We start from the raw sequence: 22,097 nt of genomic DNA on the forward strand, positions 1-22,097 counted from the left end.
ATGTTTTTACATTTGAAAGGCAGCTGGCAAAGAAATTATCAGAGAGAAAGTAATTTCACTTACCCACTTAAATCTACCTCTCATATTCTGGAAAGGTCTTGAATACAGGAAGCTTGAACACATACTTTCAATGAACTTAAGTATTTTTTTGGCCCGACTGTCATCTGCTAAGAACGCTTACTCAACAACCCACAGATAATCCACTAGACGGATCCAAAAGGCTCCAAAGCAGCTGAGAGAAAAAAGCCTTCTACCAGTTCTCAGAGGCCTCCCAACAGCACACGCTACTTTCAAACACTTTCAATTGGCAAAAAGGAAAGAGTGACCATGCCCAACTTTACACTATTTTAGGAAAATGTAGTTACATTTAAAATGCCTTTCTCCAAAATCACTGAAGGTACAATAAATAAACTTTTCATAAAATTTGAGAGAATTAAAACAATGTTGAGATGGTGGCTACTAAGCTTCAGGTGAATACTAAGCGGGCATAAAGGTAATGCTTTGTCATGTAAATCAAATATTTCACAATGATAACTCAAAATCTCTTAGGATACTTTTTATAATATACAAAATGCCCATGGGTTTTAAAGACATAGTTTCAAAAATATACTAAGCAGTTAATACTAAGTCTTGCTTGGCAATACAGAAAACTATTTTAAAATGCCTAAAAATGGGCTATAAATTGATCAGGAATATATTATTTGGAAATGCAGAAGGGCATTTTAGAAAATAGTGATTTATGTTATGAATCTGCACAGGGTCAAAATTCTAGTATGATTAGAAGCAGATGGTATCCCATGAAAGTCAGGCTTTGGACCTGAAACTCCAAACAGGAAACACGGCACTCGCTGGCTGACTGCTTCTCTAATCATTCCCAGAGCTTCATACTTGTTCTTTTTATGAATACCCAAGAAGACTTTCATCTTTCCCATCCATTTACAAAGCATCACACAATACTCAATATGTTTATGTCCTTATGTATAAATTATGTTTATAATATTTGAAAACATAAAAAATTACTTTCAAACTCATGCTACATTAATAATAGAATGAAAAGAAACTCAAATTCAAGTTTATTTTCTATACTTAATTTAAAAAAAGTCAACAACTACTGAGCTGCTGAAGTCACTATTCCAAGTAACTATTAAAGACACTACTTTACTGACACAAATAAATATACAATTTAATTTATGGTAAAAGAATAAAAAAAAGCCCATAGATTTCACTAAGATGCAATTAAATTGCACTGCTTTCCATTAAACAAGTCAGTAAGGCAGTGTATGAAGAAAGAAAAAGGCTTACCGTTTTTCCATTGTAGTAATACATCAAAGAATTGCTGCCCATTCCAGGGACAGGATAAGCACAATACATGTTGATTCTGAAAATGTTATTTGCAGCTGACGCACACAGCTTTTCTCTAAGACACACATCCACACAAGCAGTACAAGTCCTTAGTACTATGCATACACACATGGAACTACTCAAAAGGAACTTATGCAAAATAGGACCGAACCAACTCACAGAGCATAGAGGGAGGGTTTATGCTGTAATCAACCTCTTTCAATTTCGACCAAGTCCTTGCACTGGTGGAGGATACCAAATAGACAAACTTTTGGGGTGTTAAAATAAATAAATCACACACTCTCTAAAGAGATATTGTATATTAAAGGTAAATGTACAAATTTACAGAGAGAGAGAGAGAGAGAGAGAGAGAGAGAGAGAGAGAGAGAGAGAGAGAGACTGACCAGTCTTGTCCTAATCTGTCTTTAGTTTTGAATGAAATTAGATCACTTGAGAAATAAAGCCTTGCTTGCTACACCTCCAGCAACACTACCATCTGGTATGGTCTAAAGTTGCTTTCAACTCTGATAAACACATGATCAAGCAATCAGGAACTGGAAACACTGAATCATGTGGGACAAGGAGGATCCAGACAGTTAAGCCTTGTACAAAATCACTTCCTGGAGAAAATGGACTATCATTAAAGTACTACTTCACTGGCTAGAACATACTGTGTTTTAGAAATTTTTGTTTTTCATTTTGTTTTTGTTACACAGTGAAAAAAAAAATTAAAAATTGGAAATTATCTTAAAAATAAGTTACCTGTGCTTAAAATGATATTCTTAAAAAGGAAAAGTTTAATAATACAGACTTTGTTTATAAAGTTCATTAGATTTTTCATTTACAACACTAGTGAAAAGATTACAAAAGAATGCAGTCCTCTGGAACATCTAGTATGTAGTCAACAATTTGGTAACGGAATAAGAAAAAGGGCTTGTTTTAATGTAAAGAATAAAAGACGGGTGAGTGTAGAGATAAAACATGCACTCTAGGTAGTAGTATTCACATGGTTTACTGGAAGTCTCTCCTTATTTCTATGGAATAGTTAGTTACTTGTGTTAAAAATCACATTTCTTAGAGAAAATAATGAATGTCTCAGATTTTTCTAGATCATCATACTATGAAGTCAAATGATTTGAAACTGTCTCTAAAATAGACACGTTTACCATTTAAAAAGTGTTAAACTTTACCATTTTGTGTAGATTCTAACCCAGAAAAATGTAATAACAACCTTAATTTTTCTCATTTCCCCCATCAAACCCTCTTTGGACTATTTTTTCCCTCTGTGCTTCAAAGAAAACAACTGGACTGTGCAAAGGGACACATCACTTTTTAAAGACACTTTTCATGAGGCAGAAAACCACTGAAATATTCTAGGAATAGGCTGTAAGAGACAAAAAGCAAAAACCAAACCAATCCAACAATAAAGCCCCCAAACAAACACCATTCTTAGAAACCATACTGACTGAGTCACAGGAATAAGACAGCACCAGGCAATAAGGCCGACTAACACGCGACTCAAAAGCTGACAGCATCGGCCAACAATGCAGCTCCCCACTCTCCCCACACAGAGAAAAGGCCTAGCAGCAGCTGCAAAAGAACATCCCTGCATAGCAGCTATTAAATGCCAGTCTGCAGAGCACAGGCAACTTCCTCCCTCCCAAGAGACCACAAAGGCCTGCTTCAGCCCTTGGAGAACTGCATGAAAAGCTTTGACTGACAGTTAACAATGCCATGTCTTAAAATCTTTTAAGTAAATTTTAGTCTTTCATAGACAAGTTGTTCTCTTTTGACATAATAACTGAAAAAAGAAAAAAAAACCCAATCATCTAAGATAAAATTTCTTTTCTATTAATTATAAAAATATCTCACCTTGCAATAGCAAACACAGACAACCAGAAGAGAGAAGCATCAAGGCAATGACAACATTCAGAATTTCCTTTCTACCTGGATAATTTTTACAATGGGCAAGAAAGGAGAAGCCTGCAGGGGTTAAACTCAACAGGGAAAGTGCTTGCTAGCTGGTAAAACAAGCAGTATAATGTAATCCTCTATGCAGCCATGGTTATTACGACACAATGAAACATTTAAAATTTCCTCCCCAGTTTTTATTTTAGAGGCAATAATGTAATGATCTGAGGGAAACAAACAATCAGATCAACAACAAAAATTCAAAGTAAAACCAAACAAACTTGGCGGGGGGGGAATACAATCAACAACTAGTTGAGATTTACTGTTCAGTGAAAGGTAGAGAGAGGGCTGGAGAGATGCTCAGCAGCTAAGAGTACTGGCTGCTCTTCAGAGGACAAGTTTCCATTCCCAGCACCCATGTGGTGGCTGACAACCATCTGTAGCTCCAGGCCCAGGGGATCCAACACCCTCTTTTGTTCTCCTGGGGCAACAGACACACATGTGCAGATATACATGCAGGCAAAACATCCATATACATAAACAACTTTTAAAACGATATAAAGCCTTTCACCCACCCCAGACCTCCTCTCCCACAGTGCACCAGCTGCAATATATGCACTACTACTTAAATTGAGAGGAGGTTCAGGAACTCAACAAATCACATCTGGACAAGTCTGTATAATATTGTTAATAATTTTCCCTGAAAACCATAAAATCATTGAGAAAATTAATGCATTTATATAATTCTTTTCCAAATTCTACCTTCCTGCCACAGCACAGGCTTTTAAGTTTGATATTCTGAAGTACCATCTTCTACAAGTGTACCTTACCCAAGGAAAACTGCAACTGCCTAATATGGATAGTCATTTTCTTTATCATATTTATTAATCATCTTCTATGATGTTTTTTCTCTTCTAGGAAAAAACAAACAAACTAACAAAACAGCAACAACACCCACCAACACAAACCTCCAATCTATGAAACAGCTGCAGCCCTCTCCCCGGGCAACTCACTTTACAGGGAATGCTTCCAGCTGATCAAGTGCTGCCTTAGTCAAAGCAGTTGTTTAATCTTTGCCTCCCTCCCCTTTTAAAAAGAACATGTCAAGGGTTAATCTGACTCAGTCAGCTGGAGAAGGGCGCATTTTCAAACCTGATTTCAGGCAGGCCTGCCTTGCACAGGAGCTCTGCCCCATCAGGCAGGCATTCTCCATCCTGACTACAATGCTGCAGAAGCACTTATGTCATCATCAGACTTAAGAGTCACGCCATTTAGTCTAACCACCTAAAGTAACACGTGTTATCACAAGGTGGGAATCACTGAGCGTGCAGGCAATGTGATGAATGAGATGCCAGAGATCCTGATGGTACTGACCTGGAGCCACACAGCTTTGATTAGCAAATCCAAGATTCCTGGCTTAAGTTTTATAGTTTTTCATCAATTTTCCAAATTTTTTATTGCTATTACAATAATCATGAGGCAGAGGCCTAAACTAGGTAAGTAAATGCTTTACGTCTTTTTAGAAGAGTCTTGAAAAAATAGTTTGAATAAAGTCAAGTAGGCTAAGGACTTTTGCAGAAACTTTCCAATTCCAGGCTCTGTTCTTTTTCATTTTCTGTTGACTGAAAATAGATCTTCCTCGGAAAGACAGGCAAAACTAACTGGAACTATCTATTTTGCATTTTCTAGTCTTTTATTTGTTCATCTTTATTCTTGATATTTGGATCAAGGCAAGGGTCATATCTTGCTTTAATACATGCTTATTAAACTATCCTTAAGCAATAATGTTTCAAAGTGACATAAAATTCTATACAGTTTTCCAAAGAAAATTGAATAGAATCACATATATTGAATTAATCAAAGACAGTTAACAGTTAAATCTTCTAAGTAAGCCACATTATACTATTCCAAAAAACCTAGACAGCCTGGCTAGAAAAATAAATCTAAACATGACACAAATAATTCCTCATGAAAAGTTGACATTATTTCTAAGAAAAGTAGTTCCTAGGAGGCATACTTGAAGAGTAATGAAGCCAAACTTAAAAGTTCACATAAAACTAAGTCCACAATCCTTGAAGGATAAAACTTAGTAAATAACAAATTAGTGAATCCAAGGGAGGTCAGGGTGAAGAGAGGCATGAGAATTAAAAAATGAAACCCCTTGGGGCTGGAGAGATGGCTCAGAGGTTAAGAGCACCAACTGTTCTTCCAGAGGTCCTGAGTTCAATTCCTAGCACCTACATGGTGGCTCACAACCATCTGTAATGAGATCTGCCACCCTCTTCTATGTACATTATAAATAAATAAATCTAAAAAAACAAAACCTGAACCCCCTAATGTGGTGGCATACACCAACAATGCCAGTGCTCAGTCAGGAGTGCTGTTTGAGGCCTGCCTGACACAGCTCAAAAACAAGGCAGGAACTGAATCTGCAAATGCAAATTCAAATGAAAGACACTTTCCCCAAGGCTTCCCCTCCCCTATTTAGCCTGGAAAGAAATGACTTATGAGACCCAGTCTCCTAAATTTGTAGATTTTGGGGCAACACTGTAAAGTCAGGCACTAAGTATGACACCCAAATTCCAGATTTTATATCTAACCAATTTTTGTAGTATGTGCTACTTTAGTTACAAGCAAACAAACAAACAAACAAAAAAAAAAAAACCCAGTAATTTCTGAGTGCTGAAGAGGCTGTCTCCCAGCCCCAATACCTTCATATTTCAAAATGTTTACAACAGAGAAAACAAGAATATAAAACTCTAGTAAAATCATTGATCCCTTAACCCCACCTCTGATGTCTGCTCCACATTAAAGATAACAGCTACTGACCTGAAATCAGGACTCTTGCAACCACTCTCTAAACGTGTGACCATGGAAAAATTTTCCATCTAAGTCTTAATTGTGAAGACCTACATTTTAACCAAAATCCAAAGACTATGCTACACACTAGACCACATCATTTGGATGCTAGAGATGTGGCTCAGTAGTAGAATGTGTGCTCAGTCTGCTCACAGTCCTGGTTTGACTTCTGGTATCATCAGCAAAACAAAACAAAAAAGTGACGAACCCTTAAAACCATGACTTAGCACAGAGCAAAGACACATGATGAAATTCATTTATTATGGGATTGCAAGGTTTTTATTGCTTCTTTACAAATATCTCACAATCTAATTTGCGGTCTAGGAATATTTCATGATTAACAAAACAGAAAATATCCATCTGTATAGCTAATAGAAACCAAATACATGACCTGCATTTTTCCCAGTAGGGGCAAGAATATGCGTTTATTAAGTTCAAGTGGATCAAAGACTTCAACATAAATCCAGTTACTCTAAACCTGACAGAAGAGAAAGTAGGAAGTAGTCTTGAACGCATTGGCAACAGAGATCACTTCCTAAATATAACACCAGTAGCACAGACACTGAGAGAAACAATTAATAAATGGGACCTCTTGAAACTGAGAAGCTTTTGTAGGGCAAAGGACATGGTCAATAAGGCAAAACGACAGGCTACAGAATGGGGAAATATCTTCACCAACCCATCTGACAGAGGACTGATCTCCAGAATATATAAAGAACTCAAGAAATTAGACATAAAATTACCCAACAGTCCAATTAAAAAATGGGCTATAGAGCTAAACAGAGAATTCTCAAAGAAGAAGCTCAAATGGCTGAAAGACATTTAAGGAAATGCTCAACATCCTTAATCATCAGGGAAATGCAAATCAAAATGACTCTGAGATACCACCTTACACCTGTCAGAATGGCTAAGATCAAAAACACTGAAGACAGCTTATGTTGGAGAGGTTGTGGAACAAGAGGAACACTCTTCTACTTTTGGTGGGAATGCAAACTTGTACAGCCACTTTGGAAATCAATATGGCACATTCTTAGAAAATTGGGAATCAACCTCCCTTAAGACCCAGCTATACCACTCTTGGGCATATACCCAAGGAATGCTCAATCATACCACAAGGGCACATGCTCAGCTATGTTTGTAGCAGCACTATTTGTAATAGCCAGAACCTGGAAACAACCTAAATGCCCTTCAACTGAAGAATGGATAAATAAAATGTGGTACATATACACAATGGAGTACTACAACTGAAGAATGGATAAATCAAATGTGGTACATATACACAATGGAGTACTACTCAGCAGAGAAAAATAATGACATCATGAGGTTTGCAGGCAAATGGATCGATCTAGAAAACATCATCCTGAGTGAGGTAACCCAGACTCAGAAAGACAAACATGGTATGTACTCACTCATAAATGGATACTAGATATAAAGCAAAGGATAACAGACTGCAGCTCATAACCCCAGGGAGGCTACCTAGTAAAGAGGACCCTAAGAAAGACACAGGGATCACTCAGCGACAGAGAAATAGATGAGATCTACATGAACAAACTGAGGGTGAGGGGAGTAATGGAGGGCAAGGGACGGGGGAAAGCAAGCTTAGGGGAGCTGGAGGTCCCAGCTGGATCAGGAACAGAGAGGGAGAACCAGGAAGGAGATACAATGATAAATGAAGACCCCATGGGAATAGGAAGCAGCAGAGTGCTAGAGAGGTCCCTGGAAATCCACAAAGATACCTCCATTGTAGACTACTGGCAATGGTTGAGAGAGTGCCTGAGCTGACCTACTCTGGTGATGGGATGGCTGAACACCCTAACTGTCATGATAGAACTCTCATCCAGTGACTGGTGGAAGCAGATGAAGAGATCCATGGCCAAACCCTGGGTGAAGTTCCAGGAGTCCAACCGGCCAGAGAGAGGAGTGATTATATGAGCCAGAGATACTGGAAAAAGCACAGGGACAAATAGTTAAAGTAGTAGAAACACATGAACTGTCAACCAATAGCTGAGGAGCTCCCATGGAACCTGACCAGGCCCTCTGGATAAGTAAGACAGTTGATGAGCTTGAACTGTTTAGGAGGCCCCCAGGCAGTGGGACCGGAACCTGCCCTTGGTGCATGAGCTGGCTTTTTGGAACCTAGGGCCCATGCTGAGACACTTTGCTCAGCCTTGGTGCAGGGAGAAGGGAACTGGACATGCCTGAACTGTATCTACCAGGCTGGGCTGACTCCCCAGGGGAGACCTTGCCTTGGAGGAGGTGAGAATGGGGGATGGATTAGAGGGAAGGCTGGGGGGGGGGTGGGAGGAGGGAGGACAGGGGAATCTGTGGCTGATATGTAAAATTAAATTAATTATAAAATAAAAATATTTATTAAAAAAAAGAGTATGTGGTTTTTTTTTTGTTTTGTTTTGTTTTGTTTTGTTTTTTTTTTTTGGTTTTTCGAGACAGGGTTTCTCTGTGTAGCTTTGCGCCTTTCCTGGAACTCACTTGGTAGTCCAGGCTGGCCTCGAACTCACAGAGATCCGCCTGGCTCTGCCTCCCGAGTGCTGGGATTAAAGGCGTGCACCACCACCGCCCGGCCAAGAATATGTGTTTAATTCCTCTTTTGAAAATTCCAAAGCAAGCCAGCCTTGGTGGCCTTTAATTGCAGCACTCATGGAGGCAGAGGCAGGTGGATCTCTGTGAGTTTGAGGCCAACCTGGTCAACAAAGTTACAGGACAGAGAAAACCTGTCCCAAAATAACAAAATAAATCCCTCCCTCTGCCTCCCTCTCCCCCCTCCCTCTCAAGACTATACTGAGGATGTGTTAAAAGCAGCCCAATCTCCTGGAGAAGCAAGCAGGTAAACAATAGTACCCTCTGTCAAGACACCAACAGAACTGTCAGCTCACTCCTTCCACAGCTCCTCCAATGGGGCAGACCTGCCACTACTGAAGTCTATAAGCTCCAAAGCAAAGGGTATACTTTTGGATCACATACTCCCATGACAAAGCAGTTTTCTTTAAAACATGAAATGGGGAGGAGGGTGAGGTGCTGGCTTCCCCCAGCACTAACAGGTCCTGCATCTCTTGCCTGTCCATTTTCTTCACCACATGAACTGTGGTTTGTCACTTCTCATTTAACACTTAAAACAATCTGGCAATAGATTTATTAACTGTGTTGCAACTTGATAGTTTTCCTGTAGATGGCTCTATAATCATAGGATTGCCTACTGGTGCAAGAGCACACACATAAAAGCAAACAACAAAATGACAAGAACCCACAGGTCTTAACTTCCCTAAATACACCAACTTTGAACTTGTTAAGCAATCTAACAAAAACTGTAAGCAAAAACCCCCACAACTTTTTATTAAACTATCTATAAAGGTGAGTGTAGACAAGGCTTTAGACAGAATTTTTTCTTTACCTATGCTCCAGTTTCTGATTTGTTTTCTAGGCATATTCTTTTTCTTCTAGGCTGGCAAAAGTTTCACAGAAGTGGAACACATCAAGATATTGCCATTTCCACATCTCTTTGCCTAGAATCATCCATGAACATGCAATCCAAAGCTCCAAACTTCTTTACATTAAGTTATTTCTGGTTCACAGTGTATTTTGTTTCAATAAAAATTCTTGCTAGTGATTTTAAAGACTTCTTATCTCTGCACAATTGACATTAAGACTTCAAAACACCTGCCACACACTTCTAACACTCAAGGAGTAAAGCAAGGCTAGTTTCTGCCATACTTATCAAAAGAAATTATGAAGATCCTAAACTTATGTCTTACCTTAAGAACCATTTCTTAATTCTAAATTCTTAACAAAACCCAGATGATACTTTTTCTTTTCTTTTTATTTATTTATTTATTTATTTTTTATTTTTTTTAAAGATTTATTTATTTATTATGTATACAGTGTTCTGTCTGCACAAATACCTGCAGGCCAGAAGAGGGCACCAGATCTCATTACAGATGGTTGTGAGCCACCATGTGGTTGCTGGGAATTGAACTCAGGACCTTTGGAAGAGCAAGCAGTGCTCTTAACCTCTGAGCCATCTCTCCAGCCCTATTTTGTTTTTTTTTAAGACAGGGTTTCTCTGTGTAGTTTTGGTGCCTGTAGACCAGGTTGGCTTTGAACTCACAGAGATCCACCTGGTTCTGCCTCCTGAGTGTTGGGATTAAAGGTGTGTGCCACCACCTCCCGGCAGATACTTCATTTTGAATACATATGTGAGAAAGCTGTAATAAGCAAGGAAGGGGAGATGAAGAGCATGTCAATGCTGCCTTTTCAACATGGGGGAAAAATCAAGGGGTTGCAGAGATGGCTCAATGGTTAAGAGTACTTGCTACTCTTCCAGAGTTTGATTCCCAGCACCTACATGGTCTACATTTGGTCTAGACTCTCTATCAGATACGCATGCATTAAGAGCATTACATTCTCCCTGCCAGAGGTCAAGGCAGGTTGCTTATGTCACAGAGAACTAATGTGATGCAAAAGAGCACTGGATGTGGAGCCAGGGCTCAAGTTTTAGCTCTGCCTTTTCAGAAAATGAGATTTCAGTTCTCTCTATTCAATTATTTCTTCCAAATACAGGCATCCATCAAATTATGCTGAAGATTTTTCTAACAATTTCATTACTAATAAAGCCTTTCATAAACTCCTATCTGTAATACCAGCACTCAAGAGGCAGGAAGATTACCATGATTTTAGGCCAGCTTGGGCTACATAGTAAAACTCTGTCTCAAAAACAACCCAACCAACCTACTATTTGCACATTTTATTATCTACTGCATCCCCACACTCTGAATTCTGACTATGAAAGATTTTTGGTTTAAGTTCTTTTTTATTTAGTTACACCGAGTAGTTTAAAACAAAACTGAAGCTATATAATTGCCACTCAGACTTCTGATTAGAAGAAGAATGCAGCGCTCACTGCAGCAGCCCATACAATAAAACAGGAAGACACAGAGAAGATCATCATGGCCCTATGCAGGCTGATGCAGATGTTCATGAAGCCTGACATCTCTCTCTCTTTTTTTTTTCTTTGAGGCAGGGTTTCTCTCTGTAGCTTTAGAGCCTTTCTTGGAACTCACTCAGTAGCCCAGGCTGGCCTCGAACTCACAAGAGATCCGCCTGCCTCTGCCTCCCGACTGCGCCACCACCGCCCGGCGAAGCCTGACATATCTTATACTTGTTGATTCAACTGTCAAAAGGAAAGAAATTAAAAGCAGTGAAGTGCTGCTATGCTGAAGTAAGCTGTTCATGTATGGGAGATATGGGACTATATTTATTATTGTTAGTGTGCTTTATTTCATTCTAGTGAGCTCCATAACTATAAGGTATTGTGAAATATTTTAGATCTTGTCATATACTCTTCCTGAAGCCCAGAGTTATTGCAGTTGATGTCCAGTGTCTACAGCAACCTTAGATCATATTTTCACAATCACATCTACTAAAAAGCCTAAAGCTTTACATAAAATGAAAAGATGGATCCAGGAAAGAATCCTAAAAACCTCATTACAACTCCTGAGCTGGAAGATAAGCATCCAAAAGCTCTGAACTCTAACATGTGCTAGCAGGTGGAGGGTATGTGGCTTCTGCCTGGTAATATGCTTGTCTAAAGCAACCGTCTATCTTCAAAGCTCTGAAGTAACTAGAACAAGGGCAACAAGAAACCAGGCTGGCAGGGTACCAAGAGTCAAAACTCTTCTCCAACTTCAGCATGACTCACTCAGTAACAATTCTGGCATCTTAACAATGTGCATCATATATAGGTCAGATACTTAGATTAATTTGGCCCCTGTGGAAAAGAAAAGATTTGTTCTCAAACTGTTAAAATAACTACAGAATTCTCTATGGAGAGAGCAGCGAGTAAGTGAGCTGACAAGAGAGCCTGTCAAAGGAGCGGTCTATGGCTCCTACACCATCCTTCAACAAAAGTACAGGGCCTATAACATGCTACTTTGCATGTTCTGCTGGAAGATTTAGTAGAGCAGTAAAAGGGACTATGAAATGAATTACAAACAAAAATAGCTGCCATGAGCAGACAGCCCAAGGAACTCACAGGATAAAGACCAGGCAACACCACCATACTAACTTTACAGTGTGACCTTGAGGCTATCTTGCCTAACCTTGAAAAATTCAATCTGTGTTTCTATTGTTAAACTTGGATGAAGATCATATGACTTCAAAACATCCATTTCTAACATTAGGACTCCATGATGGAAATGAAATGCATGTCTCCTAGTTCTCATGTGTCTAAACTGAGAGTCTATGCTCACAAGAATGGAAATAACACTGGGAAACTTTGTCAGCCAAAAGAGGTTTACTTTTCTAATGAAAAACTGGAGCTCTTCCCGCTCCCATTTTCAAGTATTTATAAGGTTTAAGCATAGTTAATGTTCTATAAAGTAAAGGCTAAAATATGGCTACAGTTTTTTTTCTCTGAAGATAATTCAGATCTTTTGTAGTTCAGTCCATCTTCATGTCACTTAAGAAAGGTACAGTAGGCAAAGATACCTACAGCCATACTGCTAATCACATGGGTTTATTAATTAATTTATTGTCCATTAGCAACTGGGGACAGAAATCCCCCCCAGCATAACCCACACCCCTGCTTTCTAAAGTGACCAGCGTAAAGGGTAAACTGGATAAGCTACAGAGACAGTGACAGCAGGGAAGGAAGGGGTAGCCGGGTGCTGTGCTGCCATTTTCTGTAGGACGACTAGGACAGGTCCCCACTGAGCAGAGACAAAACTAGCCATGCAGGGACAAAGGAGTGGGGTCGAGCAGAAAGATCGTAATACACAGAAGCACCCGAGGCTGGACTGAGGGAGGAAGATGTCAGGAGAAGATCGGAGAGGGAAGAGATGGGTCCTGAGGGTCTGCTAAGCCACTGTAAGGACTCGGCCTTAATACTGTTAGGAAAGTTACTTTAGGATCTGAAGTGGAGGATGATACGGAATGATATGACCTGAACTAAACGGTTAAGTATTCTCTCTTCACGAAAGAAACTGCTGAAGGAAAACTGCAAGACTAGTTGAGGAAATGTTGCAGTAGTCTGAAAGAGAAAAGGGGCTTGGACAAAGATGACAGCGACACAGGAGCTGACAGATGGTTAAATTCTTGTTTTAGTATGAGAAATATGGTATAGAAGGACCAGATGTTACACTTGTATTCAATGAAACTGTTAACTTTTTTCTCCTCTTTAGAAAAAAAAAAATCTGTCCCTTATACTCTGGTTTCTACACCAATGTTGTTTTATGAAAAGTCCTTACATTTCTTCTTCTTCTTCTTTTTTCCAGACAAGGTTTCTCTATGTAGCTCTGACTGTCCTGGAACTCACTCTGTAGACCAGGCTGGTTTTAAATTCAGAGATCTGCCTGCCTCTGCCTCCTGAAGGCTGGAATTAGGTGTGCGTCACCACTGGCCAGTTAGTCCTTACATTTCCTTTTTCTTTTTTTTTTTTTTTTTTTTTGGTTTTTCAAGACAGGGTTTCTCTGTACATATAACAATCCTGGCTGCCCTGGAATTCACAGAGATCCAGGCTGGGATTAAAGGCGTGTGCCACCACCACTCAGCTAGTCCTTACATTTCTAATGATGTCAATCCTGAATCAATACAGAGTTGACACTGGTGGTGGAATTACCTTTTCTGTTGTAAAAAAATACTCTTTATTTTGTGTATAATTTAACAGTATATTTTAGAAGACAAATGGGAACCAAAGTTCTTTACTTTTATAAAGAAAGTTGGCATATTTTTCCGTTTGAACAACCAGAGAAGGAAACTGAGAAGTATTGTTTACAACAGAAATCAACAAGTGCTCCTTTCTAGACAAGGAAGGTAACAACAGCTATACAGGCATGGTTTCTACCCCACTTGACTGCACTACTTTCCTGGGTAGTACACTCTATGAGTGCAGGGCAATTAGTCAACAGAAAAATATGAAAAGTTACTTCTCTTCACAGGCAGAAAATGATCTTGAAGACAGGCCCGTGTTTTGGTTGTATTTAAATCCTGAATGCCTGTACTTACTGTAAGTACTCAGAACACCCTCAATGACTTTAACAGAGGGACTCACTGGGACCTAATAGCAAAGAGTTACTACTTCTCAAACTGCTGTCCTTCTTGAGGATTGGATACCCCTAGTCTTGGTTTTTGAAAATCTTAAATATCTTTAATGATGCTGGGACAAACAGCTGCTTCTGACCTCAAACAATAAAAAAGATCTCAAGTACAAGTTAAAACTTGAGCTTTTACTTAAAAATCAAAGTTAAAAAGGGAACTATGTAAGAACCATAAAAAATTCACCTACATTCATAAAGATTAACATTGAGAAAATGAAATTTTCAAGGCATGAACAACTATCTTAGTGTTCGGTAAAGCCTTCATATCAAATGGCACCTAAATGAGTACATGTTCCATTGTCACACTTACACAGAAAACAGATCACAGCAAACTGTTTTGGCCAAGTTGGGCAAGGACAAAGATGATGATGACTTGAGTACACACACATCTACAATTATCAGCAGGATCGCTACCTCATGGAACACTTAAATTCCAGAAAATACAGCACTGAAGCATTGCTTCACTTGACTGTACTAGTAGGAACATTTTTGAACATGGCAAATAATCTTGAAGAGCACTGATAGTACAATAAAAACCGCTCTGTATCCAGGGCCTTGATGACAAGGGGGGCACACCTGCATTCTTAAGAGTCCACTGCAGGTGACTACTTAAGGCTTGTGAGTCAAGTCTCATCTACCAACTCTCTTATCCAGCTTATTGGAACACAGGTGTGTCTTTTCATTGAGGTATCACTTGTAGCTACTTTCAATGATAGTAACACAGCAGTGTCTAATAGTTTCAGTAGAAACCATGCGCCCTTTTATCTCCATATTTACTATATAGCCTCTTTACAGAATAAGCTGAGCCAGGCACGGTGGTGCAAGCCTTTAATTCAAAGCATTCAAGAGGCAGAGGCAGGCGGAGCTCTTTGAGTTTGAGGCCAGCCTAGGCTACCCAGTGAGACCCTGTCCCCCAAAACAAAAACCCCTTGACATAGTATACTGAGGAAGCACACAGAAGTATAACCCCGAGCTCCTTATCCTCCTCCTCCTGCCTCCATCACTCCAGTGTGGGGATTATAGGCATGTGCTACTATGCCCAGCAAGAACCAATCTGTTTTTCAAAAGCTAATAAAATACTGGCAACACTACAGATATACTGGGTTAAGTACTAAAACAAATACAGTTTAAAAGTCAAAAATTTTGATCACTCAGTAGTTTAAAATTTTTGAAATCTGCTTCATGACTATACATGTGAGAGAAATTAGAAACAATTTAAGAACTTGCAGTGTTTTGAAAATGGTTGAAAGATTACACTCCTTAAAACAAGATACACATGGCTGGGTGGTAGTGGCACACAACTTTAATCCCAGCACTGGGGAGGCAGAGGCAGGTAGATCTCTGTGAGTTCAAGGCCAGTCTGGTCTACAAAGTGAGTTCTAGAACAGCCAGGACTGTTGCACAAAGTCTTGAAAACCCAAAAAAAAAAAAACCCCAAACAAACAAATAAAGAAAAACAAAGAATCTCTTCTGCACATCCAGCTGCGATATGACCAAGGAACTAATAAGCAAATACCCTTTTCAATCCACATTCAAGAACTACAGAGCTCATTTGTGAAGTTACACTGAAGCTGACACTGGTTTGTAAAGATGGTTTATTCCTCCTTAGCTTTATTTCTTGCTAGTCTTAGAGGTCTCAGGCAACTGTCTGTGACACTGTTTCCTTGGCTTCCTGCTGAACCCTATGGAGAGTCCTTTGGGAGAATGCTTACTAGATTAGAGAGCTAACCATTTTGTATTTAACTTTCTCAAGATAATAATTTCTAGCTACTCCCACTGCTTGTCACCTCTCTTATCTACTTTAGATATGTTTGAGACTCAATATTCTGTCTCTTTGTAGTTCTTAGATATTACAGAGCAATACTCCAGCATTATGTATGGGTCCAGGAGCCTGTGTGGTTTGGGGCACTTCAGAATCTATCTTGAGATGTCTATACATTTTCAGATTTAATGTTAACTAACAATTCACACTAATTAAAAAAAAATATGCTGAAATGTTACTAGGAGGCAATGTGCTTGCCTAATACACATTATAATGGAGCCCTAGGTTTGAACTCCAGACATCAGAAAAAGAATTTCTAACTAGGATTACTAATTCTTTTGTTGTTGTTTAAAAGTGTATCTTTCTACATATACCTCTGGCTGGCCTGGTACTCACTATGTAATACAGGATGCTCTAAATGCACAACAATCTTCCTACCTCAGCTTCCTAAATGCTGGGCTAAAAGGTATGAGCCACCGTGCCCAACTATAATTACCAATCTTAAGGTCATAGAACTGTACTGCTTCAAAGCAAGAAAAAGTAGCTTACACTGTTCTGATTCATCTTGGAAAATGGAAGCTCAGTGGGGGAAATAGGACTTAGAAAATAAAACTTTTCTAAATGGGGTGGCAAAGTACATTTTGAGAGCTTACCTAAGAAATTATATTAACAGTTTTTGTGGGAAAATATATGCACACTTTAAAATATAAGATAAAGGATAGCATGGCATTTGATTAAGATATGACTATATGCTTTCTAATACATAAGAAAGTATTCCAGAATTTATCTAAGGGGTTACTACTCTGGGGCAGATTTATGATGTAATCTTGCTTCCTATTTTCAAATTCTGCATCTTTTGTAATATATAAAAATATTATCTAGACTTGGAAGTACAATATCAAGTGAAGATACAGAGTAAAGAATAGAGATACTCCCTACATCTGAGACAGCATTAGGGGAGCTACAATGATGTTCAATCAAAGGAAAAAAATTGAAGGAAAAATATACCCCTGAGACTTGAGAAAATAATAACAATCAGAGTAAATCTAGGCAGCAGATTGTGATTCAGCAAATTTTCCTTGTCACTGAAGTTTCTTTTCCTGTTTCCTTCCTTCCTTCCTTCCTTCCTTCCTTCCTTCCTTCCTTCCTTCCTTCCTTCCTTCCTTCCTTCCTTCCTTCCTTCCTTCCTTCCTTCCTTCCTTTCTTCCTTCCTTTTTCTTTTTAAAAGACTGCTGTGGGATGGTCTTTCTGTATACTGTGGATATGTGTTGCTACTATTGGTTAATAAAAAAGCTGTTTTGGCCTATGGCAAGACAGGATATAGCCAGGTGGGAAATTGAAGCAAAGATACAGGGCGAAGAAGGGCGGAGTCAGGGTAGATGCAATCCAGCTGCCCAAAGAACAAGATGCCAGCAGACTTGTAATCACGGTCACATGGCAAAGTATAGATTAATAGAAATGGGTTGATTTAAGATGTAAGAGCTAGTTAGAAATAAGCCTGAGCCACAGCTCATACAGTTTGTAATTAATATTAAGACTCTGAGTGATTATTTTATAAAAATGGTTGCTGCCTGGGTGCGTTCAGGTGGGATTGAGAAACTTCAGTCTACAACTGGTGCCTAGACAAGAATTTCCCCTTAAAATCTGAGAGCTTAAAAAAAGGTTCTAAAATGAAGCCAAGAACAGCTTCCTACTTCATGTCTCATTACAGGCCGCAGTACAGAGTTTTGTCCCTTGGCTGTGGTGAGCTTCAGTGGCACCATGGCAGACTTCCATGGTCTCTCACGGGCCATGATACAAAGAGGCTTCTCTCAGCCACTGCCTGTGGGCTTGGGAGCACAGCCTTGGGCTTAAAAACATAGGCATGCTACTTAATACTTGCTGTAGGATGTCTTTCTGTAGGCTGCGAGTATGTGTTGCTCTGACTAGTTGATAAATAAAGTTGCATTGGCCTATAGCAGGGCAGGATGGAGTCAGATAAGAAAATCCAAGAGAGATAGTGAAAAGACAAAGGAGAGTAAGAGGAGACAGCAGACTGCTGACCAAGGAGCAATATGTTCTGTGGCTTTACCTGTGTCCCACTGCATATTAATAGTTATGGGTTGAGTTAAGTTATAAGAGCTAGCTAGTAAGAAGCCTACGCCATAGATCATACAGTTTGTAAATAATATAAGCCTCTGTGTATTTACTTGGGACCAAGTGGCTGTAGGACTTGGGTGGGAGAAGCTGGTGGGACTGGAGAAATACAAGACCTGGAGAAACACAGGACCGTGGGACCAAGTGGGACCAGAGAAACATCCAGCTACAATACTGCTTCCTCGATTTGGGAGGTAAGCATGACTCACTGGTATCTGAGCCATGTTGAAAAGCCAAACAGGTTGGAGCCAGCAGCCAGGGCTGCCACTTCAGTCCTAGCCACGCAGCTTAGCAGTTTAAAAACTTCTGGTCAGAAAAGGATTAAAGATACACAATAAAACAGATTCAGATGGAAAAAAAACAACCTCTAAATAGGTTACAGTGTGTTTCAAAATATACACAGGCTTGGGAGAGGAAAGAAAAAGGATAGACAAAGTCCTTAAAAATGAAATCTAGTTTAAAAAAAAAAAACCATGTAAAGATGGAAAATACACAGAATCTGGATACTGCATATTATTGTATTGTCTTTTTTTTTTTTTTTTCCCCCCTCAAACTCCACCTGTCTCTGCCTCCTGAGTGCTGGGATTAAAGGTGTGCAGCACCATTGCCCAGCCGTCTTTGGAATTTTAACTGCAAAGAGACATTTGATTGTAGGGGTTGCTATGTTAAACCAACATATCATGAAGGTATCATGACTTCAAAATTTGGGTCTAAAGGTATATTGCTTTGGAAAAGAGGTTCTACTTTTGTTTCCACAGAAGATGAGAAGCTGTAGATTCCTTCTAGGTTAATATGGGTCCATTAAAGAAGATCCTGAGAGTTCTCCAATAGGAGCTATGGCTCAGATGATTCAACATCCAGAACAGTTTCAAAGCAATTGGCTGAGACGATGTAGTCTCACAGACTACTCTAGTCAGGACTTGACCATAATTCCAAATTTTCTCAGGATTCCATTAAATTGTCAGCACCTCCAATCAGCAGGAAGGAGTATGAAAAGTTACACCGAAATTCTCAAAATACTGTTCATAAATGTTTGTTTTTATAGAAATGATAAAAAAAGATAGATTATTGAATCTACTTTGATCCAAAAAACAACTGTTGGTATAAAAATACTTTACACTGATATGGATTTGGTTTACTGATACAAATTTATGGTCCATTTTGTTAAACTGTATGTATATGTCTACTTTTGTTTAAGGTTTTATGTTTATGCAACTCATTTAAAATTGTATGATATATCATTAAGAAATACAAATAAATAGTCATCTATGATAAACTTACAGTCATGCTAGTTATGTTTTTCAGGTATACAAATATATATTTCACTTAGATAGATTATCTTCAAATACTTCAAAGACCTATAGATTATGGCATTTAAAATGTTTTAAGAACTTAAGACTTTTCTCAACAGTGAGACACATCTGCTCCTGGCAGCACCAATTATTTCAAAGAGGATGATGGGCATCAAAGAAACTTGTTTTGGAGTTTGCTTACAATATAGAAAAGGGTATTTTGGTAAGAAGACCATTTGGGTAAAAAACTGCTCTTGACTGGACTGCTTGACAGTATGTTGAATAAACTGGACATTCATGACCCATAGGAAAATGACCATTGAACTTTGCCAAAACTAGGCAGGATAGTCCTTCAGGTTCTTGCTTCACAGAAGAAACTGTCAGACATTCTGCAGGACACAGAGGAAAGCAACTGATGAACTTTGCCATCAGACAGAACAGTTCTTCAAATTTCCTGCTTAATTGAAAAGTATGCCAGAGCCTCTAGGCCTGTAGGCTGAAAACAGCTGCCACAACATTACATGACTGTCCAGGTGGGCAGAAATCTTTGTCATTTCTAGAATTTTGGAAGTTACTTACAATGCACTTCCTGTTTACTTAGGTAACATTATATCCTTCTGGGGTCTTTGATGGAATTGAAGACTGGACAATTATAGTTATAGCTTTCCTTAGTTATGATAAAAGGTAAATTAGATATAAACCTTTAGACTCACAAAGATAGGATAGATGACAGAATATTTTCTTTAATTTTGACAAATATATATAGACTAGATATTGTAACTGTAATTCTTGATAATTGTTTTGTTATATGTAATTTTACTATGTTAAAATTAAAACCTTCCTTTTTGATTAGACAGAAAAGGAGAAATGTGGTGGAATGGTCTTTCTGTATGCTGTGAATGTGTTGCTACTATTGGTTAATAAAAAAAGCTGTTTTGGCCTATGGCAAGACAGGTTATAGCAGAGCTGGAAATCTAAGCAAAGATACAAGGAGAAGGGCGGAGTCAGGGCAGATGCCGTCTAGCTGCCTAAGGAACAAGAGTCATTCAGCTGCCCAAGGAACAAGATGCCAGCTGACGGGTAATGCCACCGCCACATGGCAAAATACAGATCGATAGAAATGGGTTGATTTAAGATGTAAGAGCTAGTTAGCAATAAGCCTGAGCCACAGACTAAACAGTCTGTAATTAATATTAAGCCTCTGAGTGATTATTTTATAAGCAGCTGTGGGACCAGAGACTTGGTGGGACAGAGAAAGGCTTTAGGTGACAAAAGATTTATTTATTTTACGTATATGAGTGCTCTATTGAATTGAGGCCAGAAGAGGGCATCAGGTTTCACTATAGATGGTTGTGAGCCACCATGTGGTTGCTGGGAATTGAACTCAGGACTTCTGGAAGAACAGTCAATGTCTCTTAACTGCTCAGTCATCTCTCCAGTCACTGAAGGTTCTTTTTCTACAAAGGTAAGCTTTTTGAACAGTAAAAACAACAACTGTAATTTATCATTCTCTGTGTGCCAAGTTTCAACTTACATATAGAAGTGCAGTAATATAATTTTTCACTGAGACATTCATTCCTTTACTTTCAAACTTTTGCTTGTTTTTCAAACAAATATGGTAAAATGACTTTAAAAAATAAATTTAGGCTACAGTGGTAAAAATTAGAAAAAAATGAAGAAAGAGAAATTCTGAATTATATCTGATATACCAGGTAAATATTTGGTACTAGATATTTTCCTAATAACCTTTGAGATTGGCATTAACGTCTTTGATAGGCAGTGTGGAGAAGTTCTTGCTCAGCATGTATGAAGGCCTTTGTTTAAACCTCAGTAACCCAAAAATGAATAAGGCAGGCAACCTTGGTTTAAGACTACGAATGTGTCAGTGGTAGAGCAATTGCCTAACATGCAGGAGGCCCTTAGCTCAATCCTTTGCACCACACGTGCAAAACAAAACAAAAATACCTATGGTTCAGAGAGTCACAAGCAACTCCTCCTAGGTCATAAAAAGGAAAAGGGGCTAGAAGCTAGATAAAAGTCAATATCTACACATGGGGAAATTCTGTGTATCTCTATCTACTACCACACCACACCATCCTTAGATAGTGCTAGTCCTTAAACAACAAAGCCAATTACACAAATCTGCTCAGCAAAAATGGAACTGGCAGAACTGTTTGAAATTTAATATACTAAACAAAATATTTTTGAGTAAACCAAGATTTATAGTTTAATTGTTAAAAGAAAATGGCCTTTCAGATTATTTTATAAACTGTGATTGTGGCCCTGTATATAAATTAGGGTAGATTAGTGGCAGAGACGAAACAGAATGCTGATTTAGTGAAATGGCTGACACAGTTCCTCACACTTAAGAAGTCCTGTACATCTAACAAAGTGACCTTGAAGGTGGAGAGGCTACTGAATGCACTTCCTTTTGTAAATTAAAGAGAGCCTGCCAGGGGAAAAGCTGCCCCAATCTCTACCAATGTCTCAAGACTCCTTTACTTTTTAATCTTAGCAATGATCTGATATAGGAAAACTGGTGTTCAGATAAGAGAAAAGGAAGACTAAGGAACCCTCAAAGGCAAAGGAAATCCTTGCCACCCTGCAGTACCACACACACTCTTCCCTGGAAGTCTATACTCAGAGCAGACCTCCTCAAGACCATGTGTACTCTACAGTGTTCCTCTGCTC

The 22,097-nt window shown here is 38.9% G+C and overlaps 1 protein-coding gene across 12 annotated transcripts in view; it reads right to left on the reverse strand.

The window, feature by feature from the left end:
* The window catches only part of Tcf12 (transcription factor 12), a 289,912-nt gene that overhangs the window by 50,262 nt on the left and 217,553 nt on the right, over positions 1 to 22,097 (reverse strand). The window contains exons 1-2 of one of the 12 annotated variants that reach the window (XM_076576646.1): positions 7,848 to 7,938; positions 4,766 to 4,874 (exon numbers count right to left, since the gene is read on the reverse strand). The exons of 7 other annotated variants lie outside the window; for them this stretch is intronic. Coding sequence is in view for 4 of the 5 variants with exons in the window: in XM_042281234.2 (XP_042137168.1) it covers positions 1,303 to 1,371 (69 nt within the window). In the remaining variant the exon portion in view is untranslated. Of the gene's footprint in view, positions 1 to 1,302; positions 1,467 to 4,765; positions 4,875 to 7,847; positions 7,939 to 22,097 lie in introns of those variants that run through there. 4 more of the 12 variants (XM_076576645.1, XM_042281234.2, XM_042281233.2 and 1 more) reach the window with 4 other exon arrangements.

The sequence above is a fragment of the Peromyscus maniculatus genome, chromosome 7 (assembly GCF_049852395.1).
Source record: "Peromyscus maniculatus bairdii isolate BWxNUB_F1_BW_parent chromosome 7, HU_Pman_BW_mat_3.1, whole genome shotgun sequence".
Lineage (NCBI taxonomy): Eukaryota > Metazoa > Chordata > Mammalia > Rodentia > Cricetidae > Peromyscus > Peromyscus maniculatus.